Source organism: Dendropsophus ebraccatus, chromosome 2 (assembly GCF_027789765.1).
Source record: "Dendropsophus ebraccatus isolate aDenEbr1 chromosome 2, aDenEbr1.pat, whole genome shotgun sequence".
Lineage (NCBI taxonomy): Eukaryota > Metazoa > Chordata > Amphibia > Anura > Hylidae > Dendropsophus > Dendropsophus ebraccatus.
This window is the reverse complement of record NC_091455.1, coordinates 336,202-356,799: the sequence shown is the minus strand read 5'-3', so window position 1 is coordinate 356,799 and position 20,598 is coordinate 336,202. Positions and strand designations below refer to the sequence as shown.

The window sequence follows — 20,598 nt, the reverse complement described above, 5'->3', positions numbered from 1 at the left end:
CCCCAGGGCTAGTGTGAGGCAGAATTCCGTTCCTTTGAGAGAATATTAACCCCTTTAGTCGCACAGTTTAGCCCCCAAATAACTGGATGGGGAATTGATTTTCTCAGGATGAGGTCAATCGGCCACATCTGTAGAGGTCATGCAGCCATGTCTATAGAGGTCAATAAATGTCCAGCACCATAGCATGGGGTCCGATGCAATTGTCCTTTATTGTTTAAAACAAGAACACTCCATAGTCCATGACCAGTGAGGTAGCTACCATAGAGGCAGCCAGGCAGCTGCTATCGGGCCCCTGCAGGAGGGAGGCCCCGGAATGCTAAGGGAAGATGAGAACTATCCTGTGTCCGCTTAACCCCTTATGTACTGCTGTGTGTAAGTGACCCAAAGTCCATTTACATGCTGCAAGACAAAAAATGCTTGAAGAGGAGAAGACAAGGAGCTCTCTGCTTCACTGCTCTGATAACCCCTGACCTCTGCTCTCCAGAGGTCCTGCAGAGGTCAAAGGTTATCAGTGCACAAGCAGTGGAGCTCCCTGTGTTGTGCTTTTTAACCCCTTTTAATGTTGTGGCATGTGAGTGAACTTTGGGTCACTTACATACAGCAGTACATAAGGGGTTAAGCAGAAGGTTTAACCATAATCGTTCCTAATGGGCCTGTATAGTTAGATACAGTCGACTCGCTCTCTACTCCGCCAGTCACTCTCGTAGCCGCAGACAGGATTCTGCCTTTGGCCATAAGAGAGATTATTTTTGGCTACATCACTAAGCCTAATATATATATATATATATATATATATATATGTGTGTGTGGAGGAGGGGGGCCCATACAGTTTTTAGTTATGGGGCCCCATGAATTGTAGCTACGTTGATTTGATGTCTATATGCTGTAACAAAGACTGGATTGGGTGTCTTACCAGGAACAGGAGGATGTGCACAGGTGTGAACAAGAACTTACAGAGCAGGAGACTTTTCTAAGCCCCCCCACTTATATTATCACGCTCAGCTTTCTCTATACTTTGTTCCAACATGCAATCTTGACTTATTTTGCAGCATATTAGATACAAATAGATTTCGAGTCAGCTTGAAGAAGATGGAGGGTATAATGAGAATAGTGAGGGAGATGGCCCATAGTCCGGCTTCTCAGATACGGCTGTAATCTGCACTAATATACATTGGAAAGCGACTGACAGGACAATATCGCTCCCAAAGCTAGCCCCCTGGTTTCTATCCTGTAGCCTCCCGCATAGACTTAGTGCACAATGCTATGGAGAGTAAGGGACGCGGCTATCTGACCAGTCATGAGAGATTAGCCCTGGAACACTTACAGAAGAACTCCAACCTCATAGTCTGTAATGGGGGATGGCTGTCAGTATAGAAAACTACCAGGAAAGCCCAAACAAACAGGTCAGGAGGGTTCTCACTCAGAAGCTGTACCATTATTTATGGGTACCTGATCCTGTAACCCCCAGTCATTGCCCAAGGTTCCCTCCACCACCCCGGCCTATTGTTCCAGGGATTGGGTGGACCACTACCTCCAGCCATTAGAATTACTCTGAGCTTTATCCATGATGGCGGCTTCATGTCCCGTTGATTTGGGTATTTGTATCCATGTGTGAGTACGGTACATACAGTATCTCCTGGAGAATGACATGGAATATTATCTGCAAATATAAGGAGCGTCCATGGAGACAAATATATATATATCTGTCCATGTGGGACGCCAATGATTCTGTTTCTTCAGTCTGGGCAGGCCGGGTTATAGACGACCGGCTGATCATCTGCTACAAACAATAGATTCCATCATATCAATTTCACCTTTAGCGCGGCCTTTGGTGGGAGACGTATAAGTGATCAAGAATTCGCTGTCCGTCCTTTTAGGAAAGATATTGCCGGCAATTCAGTCCATATGGTGAATGGCGCAGGCTCGGCCGTAACTCTTCTCATGATGCTGTATTGGCTGCGCCGTCGCAGGAGTTGCGGTCTCGGCTTTTGGCCAGAGGGTAAACACAAAAAGTGACTTTTCAGCCGACCATTAATCTAGATGGGGGACCCCCAGCTGTAGTATCACAGAGGGGATCCCCGGCTGTAGTATCACAGAGGGGACCCCCAGCTGTAGTATCACAGAGGGGATCCCCGGCTGTAGTATCACAGAGGGGACCCCCGGCTGTAGTATCACAGAGGGGACCCCCGGCTGTAGTATCACAGAGGGGACCCCCGGCTGTAGTATCACAGAGATGACCCCCAGCTGTAGTATCACAGAGGGGACCCCCAGCTGTAGTATCACAGAGGGGACCCCCAGCTGTAGTATCACAGAGGGGACCCCCAGCCGTAGTATCACAGAGGGGACCCCCAGCTGTAGTATCACAGAGGGGACCCCCACACAGCCTCCTCCCCCCCTGGCACTGCCCCCTCCTCCTCCCCCCCTGGCACTGCCCCCTCCATCCCCCCCCCCGGCACTGCCCCCTCCTCCCCCCCCGGCACTGCCCCCTCCTCCCCCCCCCCTGGCACAGCCCCCTCCTCCCCCCCCCCCCTGGCACAGCCCCCTCCTCCCCCCCCCCTGGCACAGCCCCTCCTCCTCCCCCCCTGGCACAGCCCCCTCCTCCCCTGGCACAGCCCCCTCCTCCTCCCCTGGCACAGCCCCCCTCCTCCTCCCCTGGCACTGCCCCTCCTCCTCCCCTGGCACAGCTCCCTCCTCCCCTGGCACAGCTCCCTCCTCCTCCCCTGGCACAGCCCCCTCCTCCTCCCCTGGCACAGCTCCCTCCTCCCCTGGCACAGCTCCCTCCTCCTCCCCTGGCACAGCCCCCTCCTCCCCTGGCACTGCCCCCTCCTCCTCCCCTGGCACTGCTGTCTTTTCCTAATGATCTGTCAATCTTTTACCTTATACTCTTAGACGTTCCCGGAGGCCGCTGTCTCTGTGCAGACTCCCCTGCCACCTCTACCTCTGTCTCCTCCCGCTGTGGATAAGCCGTATACCACTTCATGTGTAACCTACATGGAAGAGGAGCCGCCTGTGAGGAACCTGCAGAGATCCCCAGGGATCCCGTCCTTCGTCCTCCAGTTCCAGGATCAGAGCTGGTTCTCTGGGATCCTCCCAGATGCTGAGGTGACTGGGATGTAGTGTAGGACCAGTATACAGATGTGTGTGTGTGTGTGAGTGTGTGTGTAGGCTCAGTATACAGATGTGTGTGTGTGTGTAGGACCAGTATACAGATGTGTGTGTGTGTGTGTGTGTGTGTAGGACCAGTATACAGATGTGTGTGTGTGTGTGTGTGTAGGACCAGTATACAGATGTGTGTGTGTGTGTGTGTGTAGGACCAGTATACAGATGTGTGTGTGTGTGTAGGACCAGTATACAGGTGTGTGTGTGTGTAGGACCAGTATACAGATGTGTGTGTGTGTGTAGGCCCAGTATACAGATGTGTGTGTGTGTAGGCCCAGTATACAGATGTGTGTGTGTGTGTAGGACCAGTATACAGATGTGTGTGTGTGTAGGACCAGTGTACAGGTGTGTGTGTGTGTGTAGGCCCAGTATACAGATGTGTGTGTAGGACCAGTATACAGATGTGTGTGTGTGTGTAGGCCCAGTATACAGATGTGTGTGTGTGTGTAGGCCCAGTATACAGATGTGTGTGTAGGACCAGTATACAGATGTGTGTGTGTGTAGGACCAGTATACAGGTGTGTGTGTGTGTGTGTGTGTAGGCCCAGTATACAGATGTGTGTGTGTGTGTGTGTAGGCCCAGTATACAGATGTGTGTGTAGGACCAGTGTACAGATGTGTGTGTGTAGGCCCAGTATACAGATGTGTGTGTGTAGGCCCAGTATACAGATGTGTGTGTGTGTATAGGCCCAGTATACAGATGTGTGTGTAGGACCAGTATACAGATAGATGTGTGTGTGTGTGTGTGTGTGTGTAGGCCCAGTATACAGATGTGTGTGTGTGTGTAGGACCAGTATACAGATGTGTGTGTAGGCCCAGTATACAGATGTGTGTGTGTGTGTAGGACCAGTATACAGATGTGTGTGTAGGCCCAGTATACAGATGTGTGTGTGTAGGCCCAGTATACAGATGTGTGTGTGTGTAGGCCCAGTATACAGATGTGTGTGTAGGCCCAGTATACAGATGTGTGTGTGTGTGTGTGTAGGACCAGTATACAGATGTGTGTGTGTGTAGGACCAGTATACAGATGTGTGTGTGTGTAGGACCAGTATACAGATGTGTGTGTGTGTGTGTAGGACCAGTATACAGATGTGTGTGTGTGTGTGTAGGACCAGTATACAGATGTGTGTGTGTGTGTGTGTAGGACCAGTATACAGATGTGTGTGTGTGTGTGTGTAGGACCAGTATACAGATGTGTGTGTGTGTGTGTGTAGGACCAGTATACAGGTGTGTGTGTGTGTGTGTGTAGGACCAGTATACAGATGTGTGTGTGTGTGTGTGTGTAGGACCAGTATACAGGTGTGTAGGGCCAGTATACAGATGTGTGTGTGTGTGTGTAGGCCCAGTATACAGATGTGTGTGTGTGTGTGTGTAGGCCCAGTATACAGATGTGTGTGTGTGTGTAGGCCCAGTATACAGATGTGTGTGTGTGTGTAGGCCCAGTATACAGATGTGTGTGTGTGTGTGTAGGCCCAGTATACAGATGTGTGTGTGTGTGTGTAGGCCCAGTATACAGATGTGTGTGTGTGTGTAGGCCCAGTATACAGATGTGTGTGTGTGTGTAGGCCCAGTATACAGATGTGTGTGTGTGTGTAGGCCCAGTATACAGATGTGTGTGTGTGTGTAGGCCCAGTATACAGATGTGTGTGTGTGTGTAGGCCCAGTATACAGATGTGTGTGTGTGTGTAGGCCCAGTATACAGATGTGTGTGTGTGTGTGTGTGTAGGCCCAGTATACAGATGTGTGTGTGTGTGTGTGTAGGCCCAGTATACAGATGTGTGTGTGTGTGTAGGCCCAGTATACAGATGTGTGTGTGTGTGTAGGCCCAGTATACAGATGTGTGTGTGTGTAGGCCCAGTATACAGATGTGTGTGTGTGTAGGCCCAGTATACAGATGTGTGTGTCTGTAGGCCCAGTATACAGATGTGTGTGTGTGTGTGTAGGCCCAGTATACAGGTGTGTGTGTGTAGGCCCAGTATACAGGTGTGTGTGTGTGTGTAGGCCCAGTATACAGATGTGTGTGTGTAGGCCCAGTATACAGATGTGTGTGTGTGTAGGCCCAGTATACAGATGTGTGTGTGTGTAGGCCCAGTATACAGATGTGTGTGTGTGTAGGCCCAGTATACAGATGTGTGTGTGTGTAGGCCCAGTATACAGATGTGTGTGTGTGTGTAGGCCCAGTATACAGATGTGTGTGTGTGTGTAGGCCCAGTATACAGATGTGTGTGTGTAGGCCCAGTATACAGATGTGTGTGTGTGTGTGTAGGCCCAGTATACAGATGTGTGTGTGTGTGTGTGTAGGACCAGTATACAGATGTGTGTGTGTGTAGGCCCAGTATACAGATGTGTGTGTGTGTGTGTGTAGGCCCAGTATACAGACACACACACAGAGTATACAGAATATACCACATACTATACAGAATATACCACATACTATACAGAGTATACAGAATATACCACATACTATACAGAGTATACAGAATATACCACATACTATACAGAGTATACCACATACTATACAGAGTATACAGAATATACCACATACTATAGAGTATACACATACTATACAGAGTATACAGAATATACCACATACTATACAGAGTATACAGAATATACCACATACTATACAGAGTATACAGAATATACCACATACTATACAGAGTATACCACATACTATACAGACTATACCACATACTATACAGAGTATACAGAATATACCACATACTATACAGAGTATACAGAATATACCACATACTATACAGAGTATACAGAGTATACCACATACTATACAGAGTATACAGAATATACCACATACTATACAGACTATACAGAGTATACCACATACTATACAGAGTATACAGAATATACCACATACTATACAGAGTATACCACATACTATACAGAGTATACAGAATATACCACATACTATACAGAATATACCAACTACTATACAGAGTATAACCAATTACTATACAGAGTATACAGAATATACCACCTACTATACAGAGTATACAGAATATACCACATACTATACAGAGTATACAGAATATACCACCTACTATACAGAGTTACAGAATTATACCCACCTACTATACAGAGTATAACAGAATATACCACCTACTATACAGAATATACCACCTACTATACAGATTATACAGAATATACCACCTACTATACAGAGTATACAGAAATATACCACCTACTATACAGAGTATACAGAATATACCACATACTATACAGAGTATACAGAATATACCACATACTATACAGAGTATACAGAATATACCACCTACTATACAGAGTATACAGAATATACCACATACTCTACAGAGTATACCACATACTATACAGAGTATACAGAATATACCACATACTATACAGAGTATACAGAATATACCACATACTATACAGAGTATACCACATACTATACAGAGTATACAGAATATACCACTTACTATACAGAGTATACAGAATATACCACATACTATAGAGTATACAGAATATACCACATACTATACAAAGTATACAGAATATACCACATACTATACAGAGTATACAGAATATACCACATACTATACAGAGTATACAGAATATACCACCTACTATACAGAGTATACAGAATATACCACCTACTATACAGAGTATACAGAATATACCACATACGTATACAGAGTATACAGAATATACCACATACTATACAGAGTATACAAGAACTATGCCACATACTATACAAAGTATACAGAGTATACAGAATATACCACATACTATACAGAATATACTACATACTATACAGAGTTTACAGAATATACCACATACTATACAGAGTATACAGAATATACCACATACTATACAGAGTATACAGAATATACCACATACTATACAGTGTATATAGAATATACCACCTACTATACAGAGTATACAGAATATACCACATACTATACAGAGTATACAGAATATACCACATACTATACAGAGTATACAGAATATACCACATACTATACAGAGTATACAGAATATACCACATACTATACACATTATAGAGAATATACCACATACTATACAGAGTATACAGAATATACCACATACTATACAGAGTATACCACATACTATACAGAGTATACCATATACTATACAGAGTATACAGAATATACCACATACTATACAGAGTATACAGAATATACCACATACTATACAGAGTATACAGAATATACCACCTACTATACAGAGTATACAGAATATACCACCTACTATACAGAGTATACAGAATATACCACCTACTATACAGAGTATACAGAATATACCACCTACTATACAGAGTATACAGAATATACCACATACTATACAGAGTATACAGAATATACCACATACTATACAGAGTATACAGAATTATACCACATACTATACAGAGTATACCACCTACTATACAGAGTATTACAGAATATACCACCTACCTATACAGAGTATACAGAATATACCACATACTATACAGAGTATACAGAATATACCACATACTATACAGAGTATACAGAGTATACCACTTACTATACAGAGTATACAGAATATACCACATACTATACAGAGTATACCACATACTATACAGAGTATACAGAATATACCACATACTATACACAGTATACAGAATATACCACATACTATACAGAGTATACCACATACTATACAGAGTATACCACATACTATACAGAGTATACCACATACTATACAGAGTATACCACATACTATACAGAGTATACAGAATATACCACATACTATACACAGTATACAGAATATACCACATACTATACACAGTATACAAAATATACCACATACTATACAGAGTATACCACATACTATACAGAGTATACAGAATATACCACATACTATACACAGTATACAGAATATACCACATACTATACAGAGTATACAGAATATACCACATACTATACACAGTATACAGAATATACCACATACTACACAGTATACAGAATATACCACATACTATACACAGTATACAGAATATACCACATACTATACAGAGTATACAAAATATACCACATACTATACAGAGTATACAGAATATACCACATACTATACACAGTATACAGAATATACCACATACTATACAGAATATACCACATACTATACAGAGTATACAGAATATACCACATACTATACAGAGTATACAGAATATACCACATACTATACAGAGTATACAGAATATACCACATACTATACAGAGTATACCACATACTATACAGAGTATACAGAATATACCACCTACTATACAGAGTATACAGAATATACCACATACTATACAGAGTATACCACATACTATACAGAGTATACCACATACTATACAGAGTATACAGAATATACCACATACTATACAGAGTATACAGAATATACCACATACTATAACATTATACAGAATATACCACATACTATACAGGGATATAGAATATACCACATACTATACAGAATATACCACATACTATACAGAGTATACAGAATATACCACCTACTATACAGAGTATACAGAATATACCACATACTATACAGAGTATACCACATACTATACAGAGTATACCACATACTATACAGAGTATACAGAATATACCACATACTATACAGAGTATACAGAATATACCACATACTATACACATTATACAGAATATACCACATACTATACAGAGTATATAGAATATACCACATACTATACAGAATATACCACATACTATACAGAGTATACAGAATATACCACCTACTATACAGAGTATACAGAATATACCACATACTATACAGAGTATACAGAGTATACCACATACTATACAGAGTATACCATATACTATACAGAGTATACAGAATAAACCACATACTATACAGAGTATACAGAATATACCACCTACTATACAGAGTATACAGAATATGCCACTTACTATACAGAGTATACAGAATATACCACATACTATACAGAGTATACAGAATATACCACATACTATACAGAGTATACAGAATATGCCACATACTATACAGAGTATACAGGATATACCACATACTATACAGAGTATACCACATACTATACAGACTATACCACATACTATACAGAGTATACAGAATATACCACCTACTATACAGAGTATACAGAATATACCACATACTATACAGAGTATACAGAATATACCACATACTATACAGAGTATACCGAATATACCACATACTATACAGAGTATACAGAATATACCACATACTATAGAGTATACACATACTATACAGAGTATACAGAATATACCACATACTATACAGAGTATACCACATACTATACAGAGTATACAGAGTATACCAAATACTATACAGAGTATACAGAATATACCACATACTATACAGAGTATACAGAATATACCACATACTACACAGTATACAGAATATACCACATACTATACACAGTATACAGAATATACCACATACTATACAGACTATACCACATACTATACAGAGTATACAGAATATACCACATACTATACAGAGTATACAGAATATACCACATACTATACAGAGTATACAGAGTATACCACATACTATACAGAGTATACAGAATATACCACATACTATACAGACTATACAGAGTATACCACATACTATACAGACTATACCACATACTATACAGAGTATACAGAATATACCACATACTATACAGAGTATACAGAATATACCACATACTATACAGATTATACAGAATATACCACATACTATACAGAGTATACCACATACTATACAGAGTATACAGAATATACCACTTACTATACAGAGATACAGAATATACCACATACTATTACAGAGTATACAGAATATACCACATACTATACAGAGTATACAGAGTATACCACATAATACAGGAGTATACAGAATATACCACATACTATACAGAGTATACCACATACATACAGAGTATCAGAATATACCACATACTATACAGAGTATACAGAATATACCACATACTATACAGAGGTATACAGAATATACCACAACTATATACAGAGTATACAGAATATACCACCTACTATACAGAGTATACAGAATATACCCACCTACTATACAGAGTATACAGAATATACCACCTACTATACAGAATATACCACCTACTATACAGAGTATACAGAATTATACACCTATCTACAGAGTATACAGATATACCACCATACTATACAGAGTATACAGAATATACCACCTACTATACAGAGTATACAGAATATACCACATACTATACAGAGTATACAGAATATACACCTACTATACAGAGTATACAGAATATACCACATACTATACAGAGTATACAGAATATACCACCTACTATACAGAATATACCACCTACTATACAGAGTATACAGAATATACCACCTACTATACAGAGTATACCACATACTATACAGAGTATACAGAATATACCACATACTATACAGAGTATACAGAATATACCACATACTATACAGAGTATACAGAATATACCACTTACTATACAGAGTATACAGAATATACCACATACTATAGAGTATACAGAATATACCACATACTATACAAAGTATACAGAATATACCACATACTATACAGAGTATACAGAATATACCACATACTATACAGAGTATACAGAATATACCACATACGATACAGAATATACCACATACTATACAGAGTATACAGAATATACCACCTACTATACAGAGTATACAGAATATACCACATACTATACAGAGTATACAGAATATACCACATACTATACAGAGTATACAGAATATACCACATACTATACAGAGTATACAGAATATGCCACATACTATACAAAGTATACAGAGTATACAGAATATACCACATACTATACAGAATATACTACATACTATACAGAGTTTACAGAATATACCACATACTATACAGAGTATACCACATACTATACAGAGTATACAGAATATACCACATACTATACAGAGTATACAGAATATACCACATACTATACAGAGTATACAGAATATGCCACATACTATACAAAGTATACAGAGTATACAGAATATACCACATACTATACAGAGTATACAGAATATACCACATACTATACAGTGTATATAGAATATACCACCTACTATACAGAGTATACAGAATATACCACATACTATACAGAGTATACAGAATATACCACATACTATACAGAGTATACAGAATATACCACATACTATACACATTATAGAGAATATACCACATACTATACAGAGTATACAGAATATACCACATACTATACACATTATAGAGAATATACCACATACTATACAGAGTATACAGAATATACCACATACTATACAGAGTATACAGAATATACCACATACTATACAGAGTATACCACATACTATACAGAGTATACCATATACTATACAGAGTATACAGAATATACCACCTACTATACAGAGTATACAGAATATACCACCTACTATACAGAGTATACAGAATATACCACCTACTATACAGAGTATACAGAATATACCACCTACTATACAGAGTATACAGAATATACCACCTACTATACAGAGTATACAGAATATACCACCTACTATACAGAGTATACCACATACTATACAGAGTATACAGAATATACCACCTACTATACAGAGTATACAGAATATACCACCTACTATACAGAGTATACAGAATATACCACATACTATACAGAGTATACAGAATATACCACATACTATACAGAGTAGTACAGAGTATTACCACTTTACTATACATGAGTATACAGAATATACCACATACTATACAGAGTATACAGAATATACCACATACTATACAGAGTATACAGAATATACCACATACTATACAGAGTATACCACATACTATACAGAGTATACCACATACTATACACAGTATACAGAATATACCACATACTATACAGAGTATACAGAATATACCACATACTATACACAGTATACAGAATATACCACATACTATACAGAGTATACAGAATATACCACCTACTATACAGAGTATACAGAATATACCACATACTATACACAGTATACAGAATATACCACATACTATACAGAATATACCACATACTATACAGAGTATACAGAATATACCACATACTATACAGAGTATACAGAATATACCACATACTATACAGAGTATACATAATATTACCACATTACTATACAGAGTATAACCACATACTATACAGATGTAGACAGAATATACCACATACTATACAGAGTATACAGAATATACCACATACTCTACAGAGTATACAGAATATACCACCTACTATACAGAGTATACAGAATATACCACATACTATACAGAGTATACCACATACTATACAGAGTATACCACATACTATACAGAGTATACAGAATATACCACATACTATACACATTATACAGAATATACCACATACTATACAGAGTATACAGAATATACCACATACTATACACATTATACAGAATATACCACATACTATACAGAGTATACAGAATATACCACCTACTATACAGAGTATACAGAATATACCACATACTATACAGAATATACCACATACTATACAGAGTATACAGAATATACCACATACTATACAGAGTATACAGAATATACCACCTACTATACAGAGTATACAGAATATACCACCTACTATACAGAGTATACAGAATATACCACATACTATACAGAGTATACAGAATATACCACATACTATACAGAGTATACAGAATATACCACATACTATACAGAGTATACAGAATATACCACATACTATACAGAGTATACCACATACTATACAGAGTATACAGAATATACCACCTACTATACAGAGTATACAGAATATACCACATACTATACAGAGTATACCACATACTATACAGAGTATACCACATACTATACAGAGTATACAGAATATACCACATACTATACAGAGTATATAGAATATACCACATACTATACAGAATATACCACATACTATACAGAGTATACCACATACTATACAGAGTATACAGAATATACCACCTACTATACAGAATATACAGAATATACCACATACTATACAGAGTATACCACATACTATACAGAGTATACCACATACTATACAGAATATACCACATACTATACACATTATACAGAATATACCACATACTATACAGAGTATATAGAATATACCACATACTATACAGAATATACCACATACTATACAGAGTATACAGAATATACCACCTACTATACAGAGTATACAGAATATACCACATACTATACAGAATATACCACATACTATACAGAGTATACAGAATATACCACCTACTATACAGAGTATACAGAATATACCACATACTATACAGAGTATACAGAATATACCACATACTATACAGAATATACCACATACTATACAGAGTATACAGAATATACCACCTACTATACAGAGTATACAGAATATACCACATACTATACAGAGTATACCACGTACTATACAGAGTATACAGAGTATACCACATACTATACAGAGTATACAGAATATACCACGTACTATACACATTATACAGAATATACCACATACTATACAGAGTATACAGAGTATACCACATACTATACAGAGTATACAGAATATACCACATACTATACAGAGTATACAGAATATACCACATACTATACACATTATAGAGAATATACCACCTACTATACAGAGTATACAGAATATACCACATACTATACAGAGTATACAGAATATACCACATACTATACAGAGTATACCACATACTATACAGAGTATACAGAATATACCACATACTATACAGAATATACCACATACTATACAGAGTATACCACATACTATACAGAGTATACAGAATATACCACATACTATACAGAGTATACAGAATATACCACATACTATACAGAGTATACCACATACTATACAGAGTATACAGAATATACAACATACTATACACAGTATACAGAATATACCACATACTATACAGAGTATACAGAATATACCACATACTATACAGAGTATACAGAATATACCACATACTATACAGAGTATACCACATACTATACAGAGTATACCACCTACTATACAGAGTATACAGAATATACCACATACTATACAGAGTATACAGAATATACCACATACTATACAGAGTATACAGAATATACCACATACTATACAGAGTATACAGAATATACTGTAAACGTATATAATAATATTAATATATATATCAAATATGCTATTCCTCCATTGCTATTCCTTAACTTCAGTCTTGGCCCAATATATATTTAGCATATGGAATCTGCGTGTGAAGGTTTTCTGTTTCTGCCATGCTGCTGGACAACAGACCCTCTTGTCAGTACATACATACACACACACTGTGCATGCATACATATATATATATATATATATATATATACACACACACACAGACAGACTTTGCATGCATACATATATACATACATACACACACACACACTGCATACATACATATATACATACATACAGACACACACACACACACTGCATACATACATATATACATACAGACACACCATGTGCATACATACATACAGACACACACACACACAGCTCATACATATATACACATACAGACACACACACACACACTGTGCATACATATATACATACAGACAGACACACACACATTGCATGCATACATATATATATATATATATATATACAGACACACACACTGTGCATACATATATACATACAGACACACCATGTGCATGCATACATACATACATACACACAGCTCATACATATATACACATACATACAGACACACACACACTGTGCATACATATATACATACAGACAGACACACATTTATACATACAGACACACACACACACACACACATACACACACACTGTGCGTACAAGGGGAGGGGGCAGCAGCAGCAATGGGACCCCCTCTGAGTGAAACCTCAGCCAGCCCCTTACAGCAGCAATAATGCCCTCATGACAGCCCTGTCGGCTCCAGTCATCAGCAGACAGTCCTGCAGGGGGCAGCAGCTTCCTCTCCTCCTGGAATCTGTTCCTCTCCAACACGTCCAGGAAATGCCGTCAGCGAGCAGGTTATAGGAGAGAGACATGTCTGCTTCACTTAAGTATGAAAGGGGGGTGGGGGAACCAGGGGGAATATGCCGGCCCAGCCCGAACTGGCAGAGGCTGAGTGAACAGCGCGGCGGCCAGCCGCAGGAGGCTGATGCAAGTGGGCAACGGGACTAACTGGTAATCTTTGCGGCCCAGAAGGCATTTGCCCGATCCGCCAGATTACCAATCCGGGCCTGGTGCCCACATAGTATCCAATCCCCCTAATATAGTGCTCACATTGTATCCAATCCCCCTAATATAGTGCCCACATAGTATCCAATCCCCCTAATATAGTGCCCCACATAGTATCCAATCCCCTTAATATAGTGCCCACATAGTATCCAATCCCCCTAATATAGTGCCCCACATAGTATCCAATCCCCCTAATATAGTATCCAATCCCCCTAATATAGTGCCCCACATAGTATCCAATCCCCCTAATATAGTGCCCCACATAGTATCCAATCCCCTAATATAGTGCCCCACATAGTATCCAATCCCCCTAATATAGTGCCCCACATAATATCCAATCCCCCTAATATAGTGCCCACATAGTATCCAATCCCCCTAATATAGTATCCAATCCCCCTAATATAGTGCCCACATAGTATCCAATCCCCCTAATATAGTGCCCCACATATTATCCAATCCCCCTAATATAGTGCCCCACATAGTATCCAATCCCCCTAATATAGTATCCAATCCCCCTAATATAGTGCCCACATAGTATCCAATCCACCTAATATAGTATCCAATCCCCCTAATATAGTGCCCACATAGTATCCAATCCCCCTAATATAGTGCCCACATAGTATCCAATCCCCCAATATAGTGGCCACATTGTATCCAATCCCCCTAATATAGTGCCCCACATAGTATCCAATCCCCCTAATATAGTATCCAATCCCCCTAATATAGTGCCCACATAGTATCCAATCCCTCTAATATAGTGCCCACATAGTATCCAATCCCCCTAATATAGTGCTCCACATAGTATCCAATCCCCCTAATAGTGCCCACATAGTATCCAATCCCCCTAATATAGTGCCCACATAGTATCCAATCCCCATAATATAGTGTTCCACATAGTATCCAATCCCCCTAATATAGTGCCCCACATAGTATCCAATCCCCCAATATAGTGCCCACATAGTATCTAATCCCCCTAATATAGTGCCCCACATAGTATCCAATCCCCCTAATATAGTGCCCACATAGTATCCAATCCCCTAATATAGTGCCCACATAGTATCCAATCCCCCTAATATAGTGCTCCACATAGTATCCAATCCCCCTAATATAGTGCTCCACATAGTATCCAATCCCCTAATATAGTATCCAATTCCCCTAATATAGTGCCCACATAGTATCCAACCCCCCTAATATAGTGCTTACATAGTACCCAATCCCCCCAATAGTGCCCACATAGTATCCAATCCCCCTAATATAGTGCTCCACATAGTATCCAATCCCCCTAATATAGTGCCCCACATAGTATCCAATCCCCTAATATAGTGCCCCACATTGTATCCAATCCCCCTAATATAGTGCCCCACATAGTATCCAATCCCCCTAATATAGTATCCAATCCCCCTAATATAGTGCCCACATAGTATCCAATCCCCCTAATATAGTATCCAATCCCCCTAATATAGTGCTCACATTGTATCCAATCCCCCTAATATAGTGCCCCACATAGTATCCAATCCCCTAATATAGTATCCAATCCCCCTAATATAGTGCCCACAAAGTATCCAATCCCCTAATATAGTATCCAATCCCCCTAATATAGTGCCCACATAGTATCCAATCCCCCTAATATAGTGCCCACATAGTATCCAATCCCCCTAATATAGTGCCCCACATAGTATCCAATCCCCCTAATATAGTGCCCCACATAGTATCCAACCCCCCTAATATAGTGCTTACATAGTATCCAATCCCCCCAATAGTGCCCACTTAGTATCCAATCCCCGTAATATAGTGCTCACATAGTATCCAATCCCCCCAATAGTGCCCACATAGTATCCAATCCCCCTAATATAGTGCCCCACATAGTATCCAATCCCCCTAATATAGTGCCCTATACAGTATCTAATCCCCCAATATAGTGCCCCACATAATATCCTATCCCCCTAATATAGTGCTCCACATAGTATCCAATACCCCTAATATAGTGCCCACATAGTATCCAATCCCCCTAATATAGTGCCCCACATAGTATCCAATCCCCCATTATACTGCCCGACATAGTATCCAATCCCCCTAATATAGTGCTCCACATAAACCCTCTATACCCTGCTGCCTGTGCTGGAGGATGATGGGAGTGAACAGCGCGGCGGCCAGCCGCAGAGGGCTGATGCAAGTGGGCAACGGGACTGGCGGCGCCACGGACTGGTAATCTTTGTGGCCCAGCGGGCATCAGCCCGATCCGCCAGATTACCAATCTGGGCCTGGTGCCCACATAGTATCCAATCCCCCTAATATAGTTCCCACATAGTATCCAATACCCCTAATATAGTGCTCACATAGTATCCAATCCCGCTAATATAGTGCCTACATAGTATCCAATCCTCCTAATATAGTGCCCCACATAGTATCAAATCCCCCTAATATAGTGCCCCACATAGTATCCAATCCCCCTAATATAGTGCCCCACATAGTATCCAGTCCCCCTAATATAGTGCCCCACATAGTATCCAATCCCCCTAATATGGTGTTCCACATAGTATTCAATCCCCCTAATATAGTACCCCACATAGTATCAAATCCCCCTAATATAGTGCCCCACATAGTATCCAATCCCCCTAATATAGTGCCCCACATAGTATCCAATCCCCCTAATATAGTGCCCCACATAGTATCCAATCCCCCTAATATCGTTCCCCACATAGTATCCAATCCCCCTAATATAGTGCCCCACATAGTATCCAATCCCCCTAATATAGTGCTCCACATAGTATCCAATCCCCCTAATATAGTGCTCCACATAGTATCCAATCCCCCTAATATAGTGCCCACATAGTATCCAATCCCCCTAATATAGGGCCCTATACAGTATCCAATCCCCCTTATATAGTGCCCCACATAGTATCCAATCTCCCTAATATAGTGCCCACATAGTATCCAATCCCCCTAATATAGTGCTCCACATAGTATCCAATCCTCCTAATATAGTGCCCCACATAGTATCCAATCCCCCTAATATAGTGCCCCACATAGTATCCAATCCCCCTAATATAGTGCCCCACATAGTATCCAATCCCCCTAATATAGTGCTCACATTGTATCCAATCCCCCTAATATAGTGCCCCACATAGTATCCAATCCCCCTAATATAGTGCCCCACATAATATCCAATCCCCCTAATATAGTGCCCCACATAGTATCCAATCCCCCTAATATAGTGCCCTATACAGTATCCAATTCCCCTAATATAGTGCCCCACATAGTATCCCATCCCCCTAATATAGTGCCCACATAGTATCCCATCCCTCTAATATAGTGCCCCACATAGTATCCAATCCCCCTAATATAGTGCCCTATACAGTATCCAATCCCCCTAATATAGTGCCCCACATAATATCCAATCCCCCTAATATAGTGCCCACATAGTATCCAATCCCCCTAATCTAGTACCCCACATAGTATCCAATCACCCTAATATAGTGCCCCACATAATATCCAATCCCCCTAATATAGTGCTCCACATAGTATCCAATCCCCCTAATATAGTGCCCACATAGTATCCAATCCCCATAATATAGTGTTCCACATAGTATCCAATCCCCCTAATAGTGCCCACATAGTATCCAATCCCCCTAATATAGTGCCCACATAGTATCCAATCCCTCTAATATAGTGCCCACATAGTATCCAATCCCCCTAATATAGTGCTCCACATAGTATCCATTCCCCCTAATATAGTGCCCCACATAGTATCCAATCTCTCTAATATAGTGCCTACATAGTATCCAATCCCCCTAATATAGTGCCCACATAGTATCCAATCCCCCTAATAGTGCCCACATAGTATCCAATCCCCCTAATATAGTGCCCCACATAGTATCCAATCCCCATAATATAGTGTTCCACATAGTATCCAATCCCCCTAATAGTGCCCACATAGTATCCAATCCCCCTAATATAGTGCCCACATAGTATCCAATCCCCATAATATAGTGTTCCACATAGTATCCAATCCCCCTAATATAGTGCCCCACATAGTATCCAATCCCCCAATATAGTGCCCACATAGTATCTAATCCCCCTAATATAGTGCCCCACATAGTATCCAATCCCCCTAATATAGTGCCCACATAGTATCCAATCCCCCTAATATAGTGCCCACATAGTATCCAATCCCCCTAATATAGTGCCCCACATTGTATCCAATCCCCCTAATATAGTGCCCCACATAGTATCCAATCCCCCAATAGTGCCCCACATAGTATCCAATTCCCCTAATATAGTGCCCCACATAGTATCCAATCCCCCTAATATAGTGCCCCACATAGTATCCAATCCCCCTAATATAGTGCCCCACATAGTATCCAATCCCCCTAATATAGTGCCCCACATAGTATCCAATCGCCCATTATACTGCCCGACATAGTATCCAATCCCCCTAATATAGTGCTCCACATAAACCCTCTATACCCTGCTGCCTGTGCTGGAGGATGATGGGAGTGAACAGCGAGGCGGCCAGCCGCAGAGGGCTGATGCAAGTGGGCAACGGGACTGCGGCGCCACGGACTGGTAATCTTTGTGGCCCAGCAGGCATCAGCCCGATCCGCCAGATTACCAATCTGGGCCTGGTGCCCACATAGTATCCAATCCCCCTAATATAGTTCCCACATAGTATCCAATACCCCTAATATAGTGCTCACATAGTATCCAATCCTCCTAATATAGTGCCCCACATAGTATCAAATCCCCCTAATATAGTGCCCCACATAGTATCCAATCCCCCTAATATAGTGCCCCACATAGTATCCAATCCCCCTAATATAGTTCCCCACATAGTATCCAATCCCCCTAATATGGTGTTCCACATAGTATCCAATCCCCCTAATATAGTGCCCCACATAGTATCAAATCCCCCTAATATAGTGCCCCACATAGTATCCAATCCCCCTAATATAGTGCCCCACATAGTATCCAGTCCCCCTAATATAGTGCTCCACATAGTATCCAATCCCCTTAATATAGTGCCCCACATAGTATCCAATCCCCCTAATATGGTGTTCCACATAGTATTCAATCCCCCTAATATAGTGCCCACATAGTATCCAATCCCCCTAATATAGTG

General features: G+C 40.3%; 1 protein-coding gene across 8 annotated transcripts in view; it reads left to right on the top strand.

Annotated features, from left to right (window-relative positions):
• The window catches only part of WDR97 (WD repeat domain 97), a 194,459-nt gene that overhangs the window by 42,694 nt on the left and 131,167 nt on the right, over positions 1–20,598 (top strand). For all 8 annotated transcript variants that reach the window (XM_069959750.1, XM_069959753.1, XM_069959752.1 and 5 more), the window contains one exon: positions 2,890–3,102. In XM_069959750.1, coding sequence (XP_069815851.1) covers positions 2,890–3,102 — 213 coding nt within the window. The remainder of the gene's footprint in view (positions 1–2,889; positions 3,103–20,598) is intronic.